The sequence below is a fragment of the Coturnix japonica genome, chromosome 15 (assembly GCF_054131305.1).
Source record: "Coturnix japonica strain WE chromosome 15, WE-NBRP24, whole genome shotgun sequence".
NCBI lineage: Eukaryota > Metazoa > Chordata > Aves > Galliformes > Phasianidae > Coturnix > Coturnix japonica.
Genome location: NC_140677.1, coordinates 11,707,838 through 11,730,649, shown reverse-complemented (window position 1 = coordinate 11,730,649; position 22,812 = coordinate 11,707,838). Strand labels below are relative to the sequence as shown.

The 22,812-nt window shown below is 34.4% G+C and overlaps 1 protein-coding gene across 26 annotated transcripts in view; it reads right to left on the bottom strand.

The window, feature by feature from the left end:
• ERC2 (ELKS/RAB6-interacting/CAST family member 2) overlaps nt 1-22,812 on the bottom strand; it is a 360,031-nt gene that overhangs the window by 112,264 nt on the left and 224,955 nt on the right. For all 26 annotated transcript variants that reach the window (XM_085516429.1, XM_085516432.1, XM_085516423.1 and 23 more), the window contains one exon: nt 8,007-8,154. In XM_085516429.1, coding sequence (XP_085372555.1) covers nt 8,007-8,154 — 148 coding nt within the window. The remainder of the gene's footprint in view (nt 1-8,006; nt 8,155-22,812) is intronic.

The following is a 22,812-nucleotide window of genomic DNA, read 5'->3' as shown; positions in this document are numbered from 1 at the left end:
CAACATGTGCTGTGTAGTTTCCAAATGTATCAATGCAAATTATGTAATATTCTGTGAATTAAGAAATCATTCTTTCTTACATTCTTAACTTCAAACCCATTGATACAGAGCATGACACAGATTACACAGCAGTTTCCTCAAACCTGTTTGTCAATTGCTATACCAAACAGAATATTGGAGAATATTCATTTGCAAAACTTTTGTTATCTTTCAATAATTTCATTATTTGCTTTAATTTATGATACTATTCCATAGTTAATATTTTCTAATCTAAACTTCACTGCACATATCTTCTCTTATGCTCATTTTAATTTTTCTTCCAAAAGACAGCAGATTTGTTTTGCAATCTGTACTGGACATGTGGGCTACTTTAAATGAAAACAGAGAATAAGTTTAAGTCAGCAGCACATGAATAGAAATGATCTGTTGGAAGTCACGGGCTTTTTTTTGTAATTGAATTCCTTCCTCAACAATCTCAGCAATTGCGTTGTAATCACAATTCAGAGATACACATTTAATTTGTCCTATTGTCCAGCATATTGACCTATGGCTTTCGGTTTATAAATATTATATTTTTATATGCTTATGTATACACACACAAATTTGTATACTAATTTATGTACATATGAATTATTTCTTTGCCAGTGAAATATAGCAAAGATCCACAACTGCTTAGGCCATTTCACAATTTCAGCTCTTTCTTACAAATTAAAGCCTGTTCTGAGAAGGAACCTGTTTTAATTAGGATTCATCTAAGGAATAAACATAAAAGTAAATGCAATATAAAAGTAAAAATAAAATGCAACAATATAAACTGCATCTACTAGAAGCAAACCCTTATTAGTTTTAGCCTGAGTAATTTCTTCAGGGTATTTTCTGTTGTTGTTTGGTTGTTGTTATTGTTTGTTTTGAATGTATTACTATGTTCAATAAATGTTGCATGTATTTTGGGGGGGGGGGGGGGAAGGAAAAAAAAAAAAAAGAAAAAGAGGAATGATAGAGGAATTAGAAGTGACTTAAATGTAGGTGCACAGGTATATTAACCTGTGGGGCTCAAAATAGTTGTCTTTGATCATCCAGTATCACTACTTGCTAAGCTGTCAAGGTCATGAATGGTATGTGTAACTGAATTTCTAACCCACTTACCAAGAAATTTATGATCAGGCTCTGTACAAAAACTGACATATATTTCTTGTCCTTCTGAAATTCTATAGAGTTTAAGTAAGGATCTACAGAAGTGAAATGAAAGTCTTTTATTGACAGGCAACAGACTCAATAGCTTAATAACAATCTGTAACTGTAAAACTATAATATTAAAACCGTCTTTTAAAAAAATACTTTAGCAAGGTGGCAAAAGGCAACTATGCTTTGATCTGTCATCTGGATCAAGTTAACAATGAAACTCTCACGAATGAGGTTCAAATGAGGAAAAATAGTAATATTTGTTGCTCTAGGATATAGTTGTAATGCCATTCAATAGCTATCACTTTTCTTTGGATTTTCTACTCAATCACTCTTTGCTAAATGGAATTTAAAACATTTCTAGAATACTCACTTTCAATACAGAAGGATTTTTTCCCTATATAATACAGGAAGGAGACACATATAAGGCCTACAAACCATTCTGGGAAGATCCTACAGTGTAATTATTAAAACATGAAAATTAAAACCAAGAGAATCAAGTTCTAGCATTGATTCTGCAATGAGCTTTGCAATCTTCAACATTCCAAAACCTCCGTTTCCTGTAATCTCACTATTTGAAAATTATCCTTCAGCAAAGAACCTTGACATCTTCTTTTTCAGATGTTTCACTCTATTTTAGCTGATAAACAATTCAATTTGAGTATTTTCCCCTTACTACAATTTCAGAAAGCACCAACATACTTTTTTTTTTTTTTTTTTTAATTCTGAAATTATGTAAGAATGTAAGGATCTAAACAAACAGTACACCTAAGACTGTATATTTAGTTTATCCAGAAGTTACATAATAAACCCAGTGGAATTAATATGGATTACAGGAAAGCATGACCAAATGCAATTGTTCTTTCAGTTTTAATCCAATGCTTCAGGCCTGAAGTCTATTCTACAGCCCAATCAAGTAAAATTTGGTTTTTTTGTTTGTTTTTTTTAATTTAAATTATTATTGTACTCTTCAGCAAGTTTCCACTCAAATCATCTCTTTCATCTCATCAAGCATTTTTTCAGGTTCAAAAGTAACAATTTCCTTCTGATGAGATTTCATAGTAAGTTAAACTGCAAATTTGCACACTATGTTTCTTACAGAGCACTTATGTTTTCATCAAGTTGAAAGATGCTAAACAAATAAATAGCTAAATGGCTATTGCTTTGAAGAATATTTTGCCAATATAGAGCCACATGTAAGTAGTGGACCTCAATTTGTATGAGTATTCCAGGGCTCATTACTACTTTACACTAATTTCAGACCACTTCTAACACAATGCTAGCAACATAATGTTAATTATGTTAATGTTAATAATAATAGATAATAATGTTAATTATATCCAAAATAAGCTATATTTCTTCAGTTGTCTTAAATTGTTACAAACATATGACAGTTTTAAATTCAATATCATTTTTGTTTTTCTTTCTTTGCTTATACACTAAGAAAATACCAATAGGAAAAAAAAAAAAGGTAAAGAATACTTTTGCAAGCACACGCCAGCAACAAAAAGATGAGAACGGTATGGGTATTAACCATATGGGTATTAGAATGCATCACTGTGGGGTAGGGCTATACTTTACTGAGAGTTTTAATTAGGCATTTTCTTTTTATAACATCACTTATCTTTACATTCCTATTCTTAACTATATTTGAACTTTTATTATTATTATTATTTTCTGCTTTGTTTTCTTCCTTTTATTATTATTATTTTTTTTTCCTGTTAAAATTCCAAACAGGAATTATTTTCCTGGTATAGTGCATGACTTGTTTTGGAAAATATGAGAGATGGAATGCATGCAGGTTAAAAGTGTGCATTATGGGTTAGTGGAGAAAAATGTGGTCAGTTCTTACTTAAATATTTTTGCTATTCTTTTGTCCTCATTCATGTTATGACTGTCACATATGAAGTTAAGAACACAGTAACGTCTGGAAAAGCGTTTCTTTTTAACTTTCTCTACATCTAGTTATGTATTAAATTTCATTCATGTGTGTCATGGATGTTTAATGTGAAAATCTTACAGTTCTCATCATCTGTGAAGTACATGAAGCCAGAACCCTTGTTCTTCAGGCCTTGTCTGCACTTTCTGGTTTCACTGTACATAAAGAAATTTTCCAAGCTTTCAGGAAATCCTTCCTCCTAGATGAAACACAACAGCAAACACTGACCAAATTAGACGCTTGGACTCCTACGCATAAAAATTAGGCTTTACAAAAAATCAGTGCCAGGAAAGGTTGGAAGCTTAATAATTTTAATTATTTTTCTGATGGTATCACACTGTGAAGTAAAGTAATGTGATACATAAAGGATACTAGATATAGTATTAGACTAAATGGAGCCTTAGTGGCATAAAATAAATGGATAGTCATGAAAAGACAAAAAGAACAAAATCCCACCTATTTATCTGCCTGGAAGAAACTAAGAGAACAGTCTATCTGTGTACAATTAAGACAAATAATAGATGAAGAGCAGCTTTCAATATATATCATGACAAAGATTTCAGTCTGATAATTTACTCTTTAGTGTGAGCATAAAACCTCTACATTTATTTCAAATTTATTATTAATTACAGTACTATTTAAATGATATTAACAGCTACTAGACCTGATGTTTTGGAAGATTACAGGATTTAAGTGACTTATGCTGTGAGAAGTCAGGGCTCATAGTAAGCCTCCCTCTTCATGAGCTGAAGGATAATAGCCTTCTCACAAACACCAGCTGGGATATCAGATGCTTGGCAGCATGAGAAGAGGCAGCAGTTTCAAGTGCCAAGCAGACCTTTATCTGGAGTACTAAGAGAAAACTTCTACTTTCCTTGCACTTGTGATTGAAGTTAATTTGTGATTGTGTTAATTTGAACATGGTCCCTCTGCCTTGTCTGTTGTGGTCCCTGCATTTAGAGTTAGTGCATTTGAAGTTCTGTGAATTAAAAGTATGGCTTGAAGCACAGGAAATATCTTGTAATAATACAGCATACAAAGTAATGTATAGGCTAAAGTCATGCCAAAAGTATTTGTCTGAGTTCTACTACTAAACCTAGTAATTACACAGAAGTATGTAAGAACACAGACACAAAGAAGTGGGTTTAAAAGCATAATTAAAGCTCTGCAACAGCAGCTGCCTGAGGACATCTCTGGCCAGGTCCCACTAAAAGCAGACAAACAGCATGAGAAGGTAGAGTTCTCTGGTGGCTTGTTGCTCATTTTGTATTTGCTTTGGGTTTTTGTTCATTTGTTTGTGTACTAAAACAGGAAACAAGTCATTTTAAAGATACTTTCCCATAATTTTTAAACACCAGACATGAATCAGAAACTTTAGTAGCAAAGCTGAACTTTTGAAACTACAATTACATGGTTTGTAACACTGATATGTGAATGTCAGAAAAGTTCATTTTGTTGTAATTTTTGCAATTCTACAGAATCACAGAGTCACAGGGGTTGGAACAGACCTCCACGGATCATCTAATCTAAACCTCTACTAAAGCAGGTTTTCTACAGCAGGACACACAGGAAAACACCCGGGCACAAGTTCTTAGATATCTCCAGAGAAGGGAACTCCACAACCTCCCTGGGCAAATCCAGCTCTCCCCTTTCTAAGTTTGTATCTTATACAAAAATCCAGCCTAAATTGAAATTACATTTCTTCTAGTAGTATGCAATAAAAACAGATAAAAAATCTAATACGGTGACGGCATGTAGGAATATGAACCAATTTATCGAACAGGAAAAATAAAACTTGCAATTTCATTATTCCAAAGTGCTTGATGTCACCACCACAATACCAGGTAAGCTCTATTCCTAATGTTCTTAACCAGATCAATACATGTAATGCAAGATGCTGCCTTCAATTCCATTTCTCTCCTTTGCTCTTGAAAGCTTCTTTTGAAATATCTGTAAGTTAATTAGTCAGAAATACTCTGATGTATCACATACAGGAGGAATTTGTTGAGAAACTGTGGTTACACAGATTTTTTAAATTCCTTGATTGTTTCTCATCGTTTTTGTTTCATTAGCAATATGTTCATGTGATGAAATACAGCCATGAACTAATAGACTGGAGAACACTGCCAAACACCAACTTTGCCTCTGGCCAGAGTATTCTGTACACCTGCAGTTCTGAAAATGCTGAACTGGTTTCTAGTTTCATGTTTTGGGAAGAAAAATAAAATGCTTTCAAGGAGTTAGAAAACTTCGCATTTTGGCAAACTCCACTTACATTTTTGGCTCTATATCCCAAAAGTGAAAAGAGGCAACTGGGAAATTTCCTTGCAGTATTCAAGTTCAGAATGAATCAGTAACACAGCAGTGTATTATGCTCCTACAAAAATCTCTTGAGATGTTCTAAAAATGGGTTTTAAGCTAATTGTTTCATGAAGGATTGCATCACTACACAAATTTCTCTAAAAATAGCTGCCTCAATATTCTCCAAAGGAATCTTGGCCAGAGTGATTATAAACACTGTGTAATCACTCAGCCAAGCCCGTGTGGTGATCTTGTTTAATGCTGTATTACTGAGAGGCCTTTTAAAGCTACTAAAAAGTTCCGTGGCTTTCCAAATACAGCATTTGGTGTAGGAATCAAAACAATTCCAGTGGCTCTGTTTTACTGGGAGTGTATTACTATACTTGCATGTATTTAAAACACAAAGCAGTAGATAATTTACTGAAAAATTGCAGCTGCTAAATTTGACTTAAATCGTTGCAATTAAACATGCACATCTTATGCAAATGTATTTGCATCAAAGAGGTCAGTATCATTAACAGCAATTTTACAGGTGACTGCAATACAAAAAAGTTTCCAAGGTTATCAAAACATATTCTGATAAAAACTGTAAAAATAAGCCATTACCAATGCACTTATTCACCCTAGAAATAACAAGTCATTCTTAAGCTCATGTAGCCACAACCTATGACAAGACTGCTAAATTTATCAACACAATAATATTTTGGTCTTTCATATATGTGTATACATATAGTTTTGTATTTAAAGTAAATAACACATACTCTTGTTCTCCTACAGAAGCCACATATTTCACTGTTAAGATTATTCTTTTCATTTTTCTTTGAGAAGAGTTACAAATTACACCAAAATCCTTATCATTTACAATCTGCTTGAGCTTCTAAAAGGCCAGAAAATTAGAACAGGAAAAAAATGCTGCAGTTGGTCATTCATCGAAGTTCTAGCTCTTTGATAAAAGTGCTTCAGAAATAGATTAGGAATCTAGGCATCTCTCAAAGCAACTGAGAAGCAGAGTGGAGATATCACACAGCATGAAATCTGACATTTTTCCCATCACGACAATCATAGCAGCAAAGAGCAGCACTTACAAGCCTTGCTCTTGGATTCACACTTGAAAGCTGTGGGGTTTAACAGTGCTTCTCTCCAAAGGGATTAAAGAAGCATGAATGATCTCTACAACTCCTACTATCAGATAGTTGTGTAATAAAGTGGTGACCTAGTTAAGCTACATTCCTATTCCTGGTGTCTCTCTCTCTCTCTCTCCCTTTTTTTTTTTTCAGTGTCTGAGATAAAAGAGATTATTTTGGCATTAATTTAATCTAGTGAAATAGCATTACTGAAGATCTTTATCATTATAAATAATGGAGGTATTTGAAGTATTTGGTTGCAATTCTATCTGAAATTATCACACACACAGTGCCTCTCTGGCAATCCTTTTCTGCTGTTTCTATACCCTGGCAGAACAAGGTTATGAAAGTTTTGAGCACAGCTCAATAATCTCTTGATGATTATTAAAAAAAAAATAATAATAAGAAGAAAAACAAACAAACAACAACAACAAAAACCAACACATTTGAGAACTTAAAGGATAATCAGCGATTTCCAGATAACCTCACAGAAAGCCTGAAGCCTTCTGAAAAATAAACCCACAATTATTTAACAAAGACCAGCAAAAAAAAAAAAAAAAAAAAAAAAAAAAATCAAACAGCAAAAAGATTAGAAAGCATCAACAGAGTGTACAGATCTTGCTTGACTGTGAAGAGCATCTGTTCTTTTCTGTTGCACATAATAAAGCCAGTGGGAAGCTGTACAAGGAGGGGAAACAGGAGTGTAATAGCTGCATATACGTAGGTTGACACACAGGTAATGCCTCCTATTTATTTCCAAGTAAACTACAACAGATACAAAGAGCACAATAACACCTTTTAATAGAGAGAATTCTCAGCTACAAAATGTTGTATTTCCAACATAGGTACCACCATTTGCTTTGCATTTTTTCAAGCCATGAACAAGAGCCTGCATGCTGCATTTATAAACGTCTGTGCAAGTGCAGGTGACTCATTGTCACCATTGCTAAGATGCACCACCAGCCACCTCACTGTCCTCACATCTACTGTTTTGTCTCCATCAATCTTCAGCAAGCATCAATGAATGCCAGTGGGTGCCATTTTCTCTGCATGGAAGAATTCAATGGCATCCCTCTTCCATGTCAGACGCCATTTTGTCAGATTGCCCCTATGCTATAATGCCCCTATAAAACATACATCAACAAAACATAACAGAATACTGGCAGAAATGTTCATATCTACTGCCACCCCACCAACATCTGCCTCTGACATCATGGGCCAACATAATAAAATAGGAGGAATTACTTTTGGAGCAGCCCTTGAAATACAAACCTGTCAAACATTCAACTAAATACTTAGCAACCAAAAAGAAGCAACACAGAAACATTTACATTTAACATCTACTTATCACAATTGCCGGCACATAACAGACCTGGTTTGATGTTAGAAGAAAATAGTACAAATGAAAATAACGTCACTTATCAGTTTCCACAAAAGTATGAAAATGAGTTTCTCCCCACCTGCTGTTTTAACTGATGTACTAATCTGTCCTTCTCTCTTTTAAGAGCCATTACTTCCTCTTGTGTCTTCTTTTTCTTTGAAGCAGACAGTTCAAGCAAGGCAATGTTTGCATCCTTTTCACTAATTGCAGCAAGCAGTGCTTCCTGTCTGATAAAATAAAATGACAAACATTACATTCTTCATAAAACAGAACAAAAATGCTACATGAAATGCTTCTTTTATCCACAAGAGCAAAAAGAAATTCACTTTCTTCCTTTTTTCATAATCTAAATATTTTTTAAAGCATTTATCTCAGTCAGTGGCTTTCTTTTTATTCTGACATAACATCTAATAATTATTTGAAACCCTTGGATCTAAAAAATCTTTGTTGCTATTTTGTTGTTGTTGTTGTTGTTTTTTGTTTTTTAATTTACTTACCTGAATTCTAAAATATCCTTAATAAATCTGTTTTGAACTATTCCAATTGTAACAACTGAATCATAAAATCACAGTGATAAAAAACTTCAGTTGCCTTGTTTATTTGGGAGCCTGTAAGACTCAGTAGAAAAATCTCTGAACATCTTCCACTCATTTACACAGATGTTCTCCTATGAATTTATTACTATTACAGCACTGAGACATATAGAATTACACTGAAGCCAGGAGGGTCACACTGTAGTTTGTGAAGCCAGATGACAAAAGTAATTTCAACAACATATCATTTGGAAGCACAAATCTTATTATTTCTTATGCTCTAAAGTGCTCATGTTGGTAGTGTCACAATCTGTCCCTTGTTTCCTTAAATAAATGAATTATTCACTTTCTGCAGTGCATTTGATGGCAGACCATGACTTATCAGCCAAGAAAGAGCACATAATACTTAATAGGTTTTAGAATATGTTATGGCCTATGCCTTTTTTGAGAACTACATAAGATCAATCATTAAAAAATAAACACGGATAAATGAGCCATAAATTAACTTTAGGTTCCAACTGCTAATAAATGTAAGAATATGGCTCATGAACTTCATACATCCAAGGTGAGCTAAAAGTTTGGAATTCTTGCAATCCTTCTGCTTGCCAGTAATAATGTCAAGAAAGCTATTTCACTTTTATTTCAGAATTCCTAGTGTATTAATGTAAATATTTAAAGGACAATATTTCTGATGGAGTCAAAGGAAAACAAGGCATTTATTTTACTCTCCAAGTTATGAGATGTGGATCAATTCTAGATAAACAGTTGCATTTTATTCATACACTTAAATAGTCTCATTTATTATTCTGTCGTCTTTACTCTAATCATGGTTAAAGGATGTTTAAAAGAGGATGCCATAAGTCTCCAGCAGTCTTAATTTAAATAAAAAGATCTCATTTAGAATAGCAGATATTAAGAAAAAAAAAATACATTAAGGAGTCACATGTCTATAGGGTTACTCTGAAACAAGATGTAGGTATTTTACTTTCTGTAGACCTCAAAGTAATGCATAAAGGATGCTGTATGGTAATTCAGACCGGACTGTCAGCATTTTTCATGTTTTGTGCTCAAATAAATTGTCGATTCCATAAAGCTTTCATTAAAATCTTAACTTCTTAATGCACTGAAATAAAAGAAAGCAGATGCACTCCTCTATGAAATCATTTCTCTCATACTGTAGAAAGTAGGGAATTTATGCACCACAGAAAATCTAAATATACCCCTTCTTGGCATCTGTCTTAAATGGAAGGAAAAATGTAACACAAATTCAACTTTTTTTTTTTTTTTTTCTCCCTCTACAGTATTTTCTCTTTACAAGCCTCTGTTTTTCTGTTTTAGAAATGTGCCCAGCCTCACCAGGCAGGTTCTTTTGGGAGTGGCGGGGGCGATAACAGAACATCTCTAACTGAAAGGGTTGACAACAGGAATGCTGTGACTTTAAATCCAAAGAAATAGCAGGTTGCTCTATTACATCAAATACTCTTCCAAATTAAATAAGGTTAGGTGAGTTCATCTACTTTTATCTGACAGTATTACAATCACAATTAATGACGATTCGGCTTTCAGCTTTGTACTCTGGTTTTCAGGGTACATAAAACAAAGATTTGCTCTGACTGCAATTAAAATAAGTATGATTTGGTTGTAATCTTTCACTCATGATAATCATTGATGTAAAGTAGGAACACTCTGCTAAATAGCAAAATATAAATGGGCTTATTCCAAATTATCTATAATTATCTCTATCTATAATTCTATAGTTATCAATCTATAATTCCAAATTATCTATAATTAATTACCAATTTTAAGATGTACCTGCTTAATATCTGAAGATGTATACTTATCAGCTGAAGGCACTGAGGGGTTACAAAAGCCTATCGGAAGTCATTATAATATTTTTGTAAGACATTATTTTGTTGAAACTTAGCAATTGTTTTTCTTGACTGCCATGTGGTTGACAGGATAATTCCATTCAGTACACAGCTATTTGTAAAACATTGCATAGTTGCAGTATTGAGACAATTGAAGACCAGAATACAACCCCCAGCACATACAGACAGTTGAATCAGCTACCAGTATTTCATACTATTGGTCACCATGTTTGTTAATTTTTATCTTTACAACAAACCTAAGTGAAGTTAGGAGGTCTTAAATCTACAAATATTTACTGAAGACTGAATAAGAACACAAGTATGGGAATTTGTACTGAAGTCCTTCCACCGCATTGTGTAACAATGAACACATCCGCATACATGGGCAGGTGAACGCACACAGTCTGTGTTTTTGAAGCCTCATGAATGCAAATCAGCTTCAGTTCAGAAGCTGTAAAGCCTCATTTATCTAAGACACAAGACATTTTAGCTTGGGCATAGTGCCACACAACAGGCTACTGGTTTCCAGGCTGGGACTGGCTCACATCATACACTATGTTCAGAGCACGGGCAGAGGGAGCTTTCATCTGTCTGCACCTGTCTGCACAGACATTCTCCTGGAGCATGTTGGCACATTATCTGTGTTTATAAACATGGATAATTTGAACAGTAATAATTTCAAATATATAAACCAGAGGCATTTTACCAGGCATATGGGTTAACAAGAGTTCAGCAAAGTAGTAACAAAATGTTGTGCTCCACCAGTAGATGGGCTACAGGGTTGTCTACATCCTCAGAAATTAACTTCAACACAGAGGGAAGACCTTATGCTTTGTATTATTAATATGCAAAACAGAGGTACAGATTCTGACAGAGAATCTGAAAAAACCAAATCTGCCTCTCTTACTTGTGTATGGCCCAGAATACTGCCAAAGTTGTAGCTTTTCTATGGAAGATATAGATTGAAAAAGTACAGTGCCTCACTGGAATGGACAAAGTGAATCAAGAGGTGCAAGAATTTATGCAGCAGCCTGTGTGGACAGATCTGAAGCTCTACATTGCCATATATATTTGATTAGATGCCACACACAGGTCTATCAATGCTTATGAAAGCTACTGTATTACCTATCGTTAACCTTGAAATTCTCTATGGAAGAACCAAATAAATTTACTTTAGCTGCCCAGTGACTTTTTGTGAGTTTTTGTTAAAAACAAAATTACTGTTTTTGCAGGAAACGTGAATACCTGACCTCTAGGAGCAAAGCTAAGATGCTAGCAAAACAGCAGGAAAAAATGACATTCTCAGTAACAATCATGAAGTAACTTCAATCAGACACGTAAAGCAATTAGCAAGATCTTCACCTAAATCTCTCAGGTGAGTAATACACATCCATTTCACTGAAAATCACCATTCATTTCTGCGCCAGGATATTTGAAAACTGGGAGCTGAGCTGGCACCAAAAACGACATACAGTCCATTATACTCTCCAGCTCACATGTTTAAGAGTGTAAGCATAATTTATAATTCCTAATTATCTAGTGTGTCAGGAAAAAATATAATTATCCCAATATAGTACTATAGAGATGTTATCAGTATTTCCAGCCAAAATGACTCCTTATTGTTTAATAAATTATGGTAATAAAATACATTTTAAAATAATTTATTAAAGCACTGAATTAAATGACATTCTTTAACAGTAATATTTACAAAGAGTAATCCTTTTTGCTATTCACAGTTTTTCATCTCTCTTTTGGCAAACTAATCTGTTACACAAATACCAGAGTAGTACTTTTAACACTGAGAAAAATTATTCCAACTGAACACGGTAAAATTAGGTAAACTCTCAGTTTACTAAAATACATGTTAAATCAAACAGCATTTTCTCCACACTGATAAGTAATCTTTACATTTTCTTTTGAGTTACATAAAACAGTTACCAGTATTCATCTAAATATGCTCCACTATAATTGGGTGCTCACAACAAGGAGAGTTCTTCCCTAGAAAAGCTACATTCTAGAAATGAAATATCTCAGATGGCAAAGCCAGATTACATTGTAATTCATAGCAAAGACAAGCTAGTCTCCTTCATAGAATGTGAATACAGCAGTCTCTCAATGGTCACATCTGCAGCATTGAGATATGGGCTTAATGTACTAAAGATTACAGTGAGAAGTACCAAGAAAGGTGCACAGATATATTAATATATGTCATGTCAAGTAAAGAGGAAAGGTACAGACCCTTCCCGGTAGACAAGAGCTCAAGGAAGCAGGAATCCACCCCAAACTATCCACAATCCCACTCTAATTTTTTCATTAACCACATGGATGACAAACTAGAAAACTCAATTATTCAGCAGCTCAGTGGTTTATGTTGATTTATGCTGTGTCTCATTTAAGGCAGTACTCCTTTGAGTTTAGGCCCATGTTTCATATTCTTACACAATACACCTGCTAGCTTTACTATGACTAGAAAGACAGAACTTTTACATTTAAATTTCTACATATATTTCAAGAACACTACAAAAGGTCAGAATGATCAAGTTTTTGAGAAAAACACGTTACAAATAAAAATAACTTCATACTACATATGATGTATATATATATGACTGTCAGTGACAGTGTACAAAGATACCTTTCCATGGAGGATTTACCAACTCTTAATCTGATACAAGACAAAGCTTTTTAATTAAAAAACAAAAATATTAAATCATATAAACCTTTTTGTAAAATGATTGCTAGGCATCTGAAAGTCTAATTTGAATTAACGTATACAGAGCTGGAGGAAGTAGATGGTAACAAAGCAACAATTATAAATGTAACCAAACACCTGAAAACTGCAATCTCATAGATCTCTAGCAGTGCAGAGTAAGTGTTTTTGAAAGCATCTGTCCAGGAGTTAAAAAAATTACTTAATATGAAAAGGAAGCCTTAGCATGCTATACAGGAAGATAAGATAATGCAAGAAGAAATAAATCCATGAAAGACTCTGTTGAATGCCAAACTGAAAAAGTATATTGTATACAGTATTTTATCACAGTGCAGCCTAAACAAATGTCAAATGGAATAACTTCTTTAACAAATATGGCAACAACTGAGAAAAAAAAAAAAGGTTGCTCACTCGCATATATTTAGTCAAGATTAACTATGGATAAAAGAATGCACTAAGAACAGATTTAATAACCCTAAACTGTCATTCAGCTTGTAGGAGGTATTCAAGATATAGCTAATAAAACACAAAAAATGGTTCTAACCACCCACAAAAAAATTCTCAGTAGTATAAAACACTGAAGGATGGCCACTAAGATAAATGCTTTCTTTTGAGAGCTGCCTTGCAGTTAACCTTCTTAAAGGGTCTCCCAGAAACCTCTAATCATAATACATTGCATTGCCACTTATCACAGTCAATTTAGAAGTGAATTCTGTAAACACTCCTGCTTTACTCCCCACCTCTGTTAGTCTAAGAATAATATTCTGAGCTTTAATAAAGGAACTCATGACAACTTTCTGGGGGGTGGAATGAGTTGTTCTTAGGAACCATCCAATTGTAATCTAACCAAATTCCCGGATTTATAGGAAGATGATCTTCTAAGAACTTTAACTGCCTTTTCTACTTAAATCGTTCTTCAAAAATACAGAATGCAACTGAAAAAGCCATCATTAAAGTTACATCAAGTCAGAAATGTTTGAACTAATGATACACAGTAGAGTACTCAGGCAGCTTCTCACATACTAATCATACTGAAGGAGAAAAAAAACAGCTCAATCAACTTTTTCCCTTTAATTATTGTTTTCTTTCCCTCATGACCCCCAGTATTCAACCTTAGGTTCAGTAGGAGGTGACTAGAGATAGACAGTGATGAGAGATCCTGTTTGAAACAGCTTCTCTCTGTCACTCCTAAAGCAAATAAATGGTCTGTTAAAACATGCTGTTAATCCATTATGGATGTGCATGCATCTTAGAAAACAAACTTCAGAACATTATTAGTATTTTGAAGCTTTTTTCTTCAGAAACAAAACATACAGACCACAAGCAGGACATTTAAAATCTGCATATTCGATAACAGAGCTGTGTGACACATTTAAATTCGGTCACTACAGATCTTAGGCAGTTTTCCTGAAATCATATTTCTGATATAAAATTTCACGACTAAACTCATTTTGCAATAGGCACAATTCATAGTTCAGTTCTTTTGAAGGAACAGTTATTTTTCACTCTTTTCAAAGAACAAATCCTTTTGAGATATTTTCAGAAGGAAAACTGTATATATGAAATAGCCCTTCAGATCATCCCAGTGCCCTTGTGGCAAGCAGAGTGGACCAGATACTCCACAGCTCAGTCACAGCAAGCAGCAAAGGACTGCTTCATTAACTATAGGATAGAAACACAGGGGTTCTATTCTTACATGCATAGTTCCCCAGCCCAACACATCAAGCACTTTTACTCGTATTATCTGACTGTCAAACCTTGAATTTGCCATCTTATCAACCCTTCTTCTGGAGGCATCTGTGAGGTGTAAGACATGGTCTCTGTCCCTAACCCTAACCCTTAAAGCTGTAAGCTGCATAACTTCATTAAATAATAATCAGGAAGAGCAAAGATGAAGGAGCTCTCCATTATGTGAAATCTCAGAGAAAATGGAAAGAAGGAAAACAAAGGACTTGATGCTAAATAATCACAAAGGAATTTACTGAAAATGCAACACTCTTATTCATTTTCCCTCTTTTATCCCTTAGTCTTCCTCCCCCATGTTTCATTATTTCCATTACTACATCCCCCAGTAATAGTAACAGCTTTGTATTCATATTGAAAATTTAAAATTCTTTTTTTTCTGCCTATCAGCAACTGCTAATGCATGTACATGCTTTCTTCTATTAAGCAAACAAAAATCATCTACATAGGTGTATGTTTGGAGTGATTTTAAAGGCAAAGAAGGAACTTGGTGCCCATCTTTCAGTACTACTTTTCCAGTAAGAGGCAGGCTCTCAACTGCCCTTTGAATTCTCTGAACTTTTTCAAGCCCCATAACATTGAACTTCTGATGTCTTGATGATTTATGTTTTGGAAATGACAGATAAGTAAAACACCCACTCAGAAAAGAGACACACTGGTGAAACCAATTACATTTGGTTTCATAGATCATATGAAACCACTGCATTATCGTTTCATTCAGACAGCACTGCTCACGTGTGAGGAGAGATAACACACTTCAGACTGCATGAGAAATATAAAGGGGAAAAAAAGAATTCACAGAATTCAAAATAGAGCTGAAAAAGTTTAACTATGATAATTATTTCTGGGTTTTGCAGCTTTTTACTGGGATTGTCTCCTACTGTTCTCTTGGGTTAATGTGGTTCTACAGAGGAAAAAAGCAAGATATGGCAAAAATAAGTCTGCTTATTTTATGCCACACTGCAATAGAGTGGAGAAGTGGGGACTACTAAGAACAAGAACAATGGCATCTGGATGCATGGGATTGTGTTACAGCAGAACACAGTGCTGCACAGAGTCCACATAAGTTAAACAGGAAAACAAAACTACAGGTAATCTGTCATTGTCAGCCTTCTCATCCTTCAACTCTGGTTTTTGTGTTTATAGAAGACAAAGATAAAAGTACTTTGCAGGATGAATGGTTTGATCTCTAGAATATAGATCTCAGTAACATTTTAGAACTAGCAAATATTTAAGCTTAGAAAATATTATTAAAAGTTACCATTGTTTTAAGATAATTGCATAGAATTTAAAATATTTGAGTCAGAAAAATGTAAAATTGAGGTTGAGAGGGAAAAAAAACACCTTCTGTTAAGTGTATTCTGTTCTTAATTTTGAAATGAGAAAATACTCTGAATAGACATTTATCAGAAATTAACAAATTTCAAGAAAATGATCCTTCCACAAAATTAAAGACACTAAGATCGGTTTCAATACTTCCCATTAGAAGTTGAAGGAAAAGACTGCTCTCATTTTCAAAAGTGACTTAAGTTACTTCTTCTTCCCTTTGAAAAATATATTAAAAAGCTCATAAATTTGAATGTAGAGCACCTAAAATTTAATGTTAATCATAGAAGGAGTAATTAATCTTATTTTGAAACAATATATGCTGGAATGCAATTTAAAGTAAAAAAGAAGAAAGAAAACTGAATACGTAAGATTAACAAAATGCACTTTCATGGCAGTGCATAATTTGTATTTGATAAGTGATAGACAGGCTAGATTAAATGATCGCTTATAAAAAGCAAGTGTCAGAGATCATTTAAACAGCGTTGTATGATTTCCTGTATCCATAAAAGTATCTCTGAATACAATTTTGTATGTTAGGCTTAGAGTAAGAAATTCCTGAGAATTTTGAAACTTACCCTTCCTCCATCAGGCTCACATTTAAAATTTTAATTATTTTGATTTAGACCTGTGAGTCATAGTCACCATTACTATTATTAATATGATGGCATGCATCACTTATTGCTATGTTTCTGAATGCTTTGTTATAATGGAAACCACTGGATTTGCATTTCTGATCAAGCAACAAAAGACCAACTATTACAATAATATCATGAATCATTGGTGTCAATAATTTTTTGTCAAATGTTTAAAAAATGTAACAGATATAATAAATATTATATTACTTATTTGAAACCTAACAGGACATCATTCCTTTAAGAGTACGAAATCAAAAGGCCTAAAAGCCCCTCGTAGGAAAATATTTATTCAAACGTTGCCTCCAGGATACTACTTCAGTGAAAAAAAAAAAAAAAAAATCCTTTTTAACAAAATATTGCAAGGTCGATATATAGCATATGAGAACTGTAACTTTAAAATAGAAAAGTATCAGCAAAGACAACGGAAGCCTAGAACAGGCCCAATATATTGTTAAAGGAAGAACAGAGGGAATTAGACAACAGCACAGAAATATTTCTCTAATTAGTATCTTAAATGATTGCAAATGAAAGAGATAGGATACCACATGATGTTATTTAATTATATGACTTCCTTGCTAATGGAGTAATTCATAAGTATTGCCAGGAGCGTGAAGACCATCATATGATTCAACTTTGCATAAAGAAGTTTGTTCATTGATCTACTTTGGTGGGTTAACTTTTTAAAAATTTGCTTCAGACCATGGATGCATATGTAAAATCATGGAGCTCTAAGATGATTTCTGTTGACTTTCAGTGAAGACAGTAGTACATACAGACTTTCTCAAAGATGCATGAGTATCAGAGTGAAGGTATATTGCCCATCAAGATGGATGTTTGAGTAGCAATAATAGTCAATGCAATAGAATAGATGTAGTTGAATATTTTAGGACAGTTCCACAACAAAACTTCACTTGAAAAAAATAAGCCTGCTTTTGAGCTAAGTTAGTTCAGATTTACTTCAGAAGTATACAACAAAGTGTTTTAATCCATATGACTACAATCAATTACTGAGAAGCTGTTTCATTGAACTTTTTAAAATTATTACTGTCAGTGATAGGAGTAAAATACTCTGTACTTTAGTAGAATAGAATAGTACACACATTCATAGTATATTAGATGGGCAGGTTAACCAATCTGCTTCTCCTTTCTTACCAAATTTTGTATTTAACTATTTGACTTTCCTTAGATCTCTCCCTTGGTCAGATAGATGTATGTCAGAAGATATCTATTCTATTTGGGTTCTCTTGGGGTTGTGTTAAAGATACACGATTGAGAAGAATCTTCTTGAAGAGAGACATACTAGAGCTCTGCTGAAAATGCTACCAAGCCTGTAAGGTGAGGCATTGAAAGCAGTTGCACTACAAACAGCAGGTATGGTAGAGTAACAGGAAACAAAAAAAGATACCAGTGGGAATAGAGTTTGCTGACAGTCATTGAATTAGCTGAAAAAGGAGCACTTCTGCAGGGACAGAGTTATTCATATTTGGTTTTTGATATTATGTAGAGAGCAAAATATAATTTTCTGATGAGACATTTCTAGTTGTTTTTATTAATTCATACAATTCCTAGTGATATTTCGACAGGAGGTATGTTTATCAGAACATTCAAAGTAATGAAGGTTTTCAAATTGTCCATGGTACTGTCAAAAACTATGACTTCTAAAGTTTAATGTGTGGACACTAAGTATAACAAAAATCAATGTAGCTTTTTGAAAACAATAGCCAGTCAATTTGAACATCAAAAGTTTGCTTAGAATCAAATAGGGGACAACTACTGAGGCCTCTGCAAAGCCATAGTTGATTTTTTTTCAACTATATACAGAAGTGTAGACTTACCATGACCTTGGATGAGCTCTATACTCCAAGACAATAGTAAAATTAGATATTTCTAAATAGGATTTTGAGTATTACCTGAATCAACAGCACATCTGGAAAGAATCGTGAGAGAAAGACCCTAAGCAGTTGCTATGGAAAATACTCTTAAATTGCTATCTGGGTGGCCTTGTGACTCATTCAGATATTACAGTCCATTTCAGGATGAACCAGAAGTAGAAGCAAGGACTATCACTGTGAGAAATGAAACAAAAGCTGTTAACTTCTTCAATGAGCAGTCATTCTTCAATGAGTGGTAGATGATAGAGCATCAACAGTTAAAAGTACCCAAAACTAACAATATCAATGTTTAGATGATTTCACAGAAAAATAGTCTGAGGATTCTTTTTTAATGTTGTGCAAATGTATTGGTTAATCAGTACAAATGAATTGTGCAGGTAGCTATGATGTTGAAAGTAATATTCAGGACAAAAGAAAGCTCGCAATCTTAAAAGCAACAAAGACTTGCATTATTCCAGGAGTTATTTCAATTGTAATGGATCTACATGAGCTGGTTAGAGCATTACTTAAGCAATTTTATTTTTTTAAAGTGCAAACACTTGACAAAGAGGTTCTGAAAGAATCAGAATATGTTATTTTCTGGAATAAAAGATTTAACATCCAAAACTTCAGGTCAGTGTCAGGTGCTAAAAAGTTATCCAACATCATTACTCCAAAAAGAGAAAGATATATAGGCTATTATTGCATAAACTACCTTAATTTAACAACAGGAATCTATATTTTCACTAAAATAAATAAATAAATTTAAAAACTAGGAAACACTACAACACTGAAAACGTTAAAAACTACGTTCAAGCAGTAAAAACTGAGAAAGACCTAATTTTTTGGCTGGTCTGCTCATGTTTAAAACTGAATACTGCTCATGATTCCATACATAAGGTTGACTTAAGCTTATCCTTAAGGCAGAGATTCGTATTATTTAAGAAGAAAAGAAGAAAGTATATTCTCCTCAAATTACTTCCATGCTTCTGAACATTAGTGGAAGTTACTTTGTAATGAACAATTACTAACAGCTACAATTGTTTGGGAGGAACAGAGCGCATATGATGTTTATAATGGCTGACATATTCAGTTCACATTTACAGGAAGCAGACTAGCTTGAAGCAAGAGATCTGAAAAGCAAGGAACGTAACATACCAGTGCTGACTACATAAGCAAAAATTAACGTGTAGTGTATGGGAATTTAAATTCACATATGCTAGCAATATCTCATAAATAATTAATTTCTTATGTTTTCTAAGTCACTGTCTCAACCATTTGTATTTTAAAGGGAAAATTATTTGTCCCACCCCACAGTTAATACAGTGTATAACTTATGTGCGCTTCATAATAAAAAGAGGAACTGCTAGTTGACATTTTCTATTTTTATTTAAACAGGTAAAATAACCACTACAAGTTATAACAAAATCCTATCCTTTTAGCCTGCAAATTTTTGCTAGGCCTGGAATACTAAATGACTGGTAATGTTTTGAAGCCCTTACATCCTAGTGTAAGGTATGTTAACTTTTTTGCAGCTAAAAGTCTCTTAAGAAGTAATGCCTCATTGTGTGATTCACCTTGACATTCCTCCCATTCACACCCCTGGGCTGTTGCTGCCCGCTTCCTTTCTTAGTGGATACTGCTGCCACTTCCACATAATTCCACCACTTCTGCATCCTGCAGTCATGCTAGCACTGCTGCTAAGCCAGGAAGCTGGCAAGCCTGAATCTCTCACCATGAATCTCCCTCCCCAGCATCTCCCATTCCAGACAGCTAATATATAGGTACGCAAATTGAACAAACATAGAACCTAACTGGCAGAGTTTGTGAAGTTTACTTTGTCGCTAAGTTTATGCCATTATCTGGTAACTAAATATCAGGTAGTCATAGCACAGTCAACCAAGTACATGGAATCCCCATCACTGTCAACTGAGAACAGTTCCCAGCATCCAACACTGCACCTAAAAGTGAACAATCCTCAGACTTGAGATAGACAAAACCCCAACTGTGCCCCAACCTCCTTTCAGGAAACAGCTTAAATTCCTCACAGGACCAAGGCATAAGCTTGCATTCATTATTGCGCTCACGTTGAGAGAGGCCTTAGTTTCTCAAGTGACAGAACACTCTCAGCAATGATGACTTTTTCTAAGTCAGCAAAGAAAGGATTTCTAAAAATGATTACGGCATCTCACTGGTGATATGTCAAAGGTGTTGATAAAATTTTCTGGCTAAAAAGCCGTTGCTTTCATTTTCTAAAGATGGATCTAACACTAAAATAATTTATTCCAGCAGCGAAACCTTAGCTGTTACAGGACAGGAGAGAACAAATGTATGCCAGCTACCTAAAGAAGAAATAGCCTTAACCAACACTTACCACCTCATAGATCAATTTTTAGTGAGCTTGATGGTGAATTACTCAGACTGCACTTAAACAGAGAAAAAGAAAAAGACCAAATAACAAATTATTTCTTACTGTACATGTGATAACACAAACTTATGCATTTTTACAAGAGCTGCAACTTCTTTATAACCAACTAAATAAAAAGAAATGAAGTCATCCAAAAATGTTCACTTTTTTTTCTTGAAGGGGAAATACAGTTCCCCTTTGCACAGGTCCTAAAATAGAGGGAATTCTACAAATGGCTGTGGAACTCTTGGACCTAGCAAACACTGCTTATTCCAATCCACTAAGACCACTTTTAGGCAACCTTACTAACAAAAATATTTTAAGTAAATCTCATTACTTATAGATAGTGCCATTACCCAGAATAAGGTCACAACTTCCACGTATTGCGTGATTATATGATAATGAAGGTAAACATAACCATAGCTCTCAAGAGTCAGACAAGGTCAACCAAGCAGAATGCCCATAATAACACAGGAAATAAGGGAACTTGCTGGCAGGCCTTAGGGCAACCAGATAAAACTCACACATGAGAAACAGAAGTCCTTAGCTCATTGCTTGATATAACAGTGGCCCAATGCCTGAGATAATGTTTTTCTGCCATCTTCTCTAGTCCTAACCATAGTAATAATGAGCTAACCTAGTACACCAGAGCTTGAAGTAAAGATTAAGTTTGCTCCTGCTAGGAATCCCAGAAAAATTAACAGAATGTGAATATAAGAAAATAGATATATTGAGAATTCCAGGCCTGATCTTTTCCTATTCAATACAGAAAAGCAAAACTACAGCAAACCAAACCACAGCAACTCTCAAGTGTAAACAAAATCCAGCTGCTAGATACGGTCCAGGTCTAATTCCAAAAAGGGACCCCAAGGAGTCCTCATAAGGTCACCATGTGGTATTAATTGGACTAATGTGTCTTTCCAAACGCCTTTTTTTGTCAAAGTCTTGGTTCCCAGTGCTACATCTAGACTGTACAGCTGGTGCACATTATTCTTCAACTCATCCAGATTGCAGGCCTGGTTTTTACAAGGTCATAGGATCAGAGGGCACAGCAGCTCCCTTCTAACATATTCTAGAGATTCTTTCGTATGGCAATTAAGTATAAAGGTACGTTGATAAGATTACACACACTTAATCCTGTGTTAGGTCAGAGCTATTCTTGATTCTCACACCTTCAGGACTGTTCATGGACAAGAATCTCCCATTGGAAATAGCAAAGGTCTGCTTGAAGGAACAAAATCTTTTGATTTGTGCCAAAGAGAAAGACCTCATGTGTCTAGTTCATCCTGCTTCTGGCTTTGTCTATCCCTTGAAGACTCACTAGAGAAAGTATACCTCATTTGAAACAAAACTGGACATGCTATATTTCCAACACAGACTCTCACCTACAAAGAAGGCATCACTCTGGACATGTACAGTTCAAGTGAAAAATGTGGCCTAACAATGCAGTTATTCTATGCATCTGACTGCACAAAATGTGCAGACTGTGGAGATACTGGCAATAGAATATGATGGATGTCTGAGTGGGAGCTTAGGTATGAATCAGTTCAGTATGAAGAAACTCAACATGTTGCTTCATGTTAGCATAATTAAGGGTATCTTCTCCTAGAGTTCTTTCCCTCCATTTTCTTAAGCATAGTGGGATGATATGGGCCTAATTTTACACTAGTATAACTAGAATTTACTATTATATTCTTAAGAAAAAAGTGAACTCTAGAGTTGGAGGAAGAAGTCACTGTTACAGCTAATAATGATTTCTGTTTATAAACTAAAATTATTATATTTATAACAA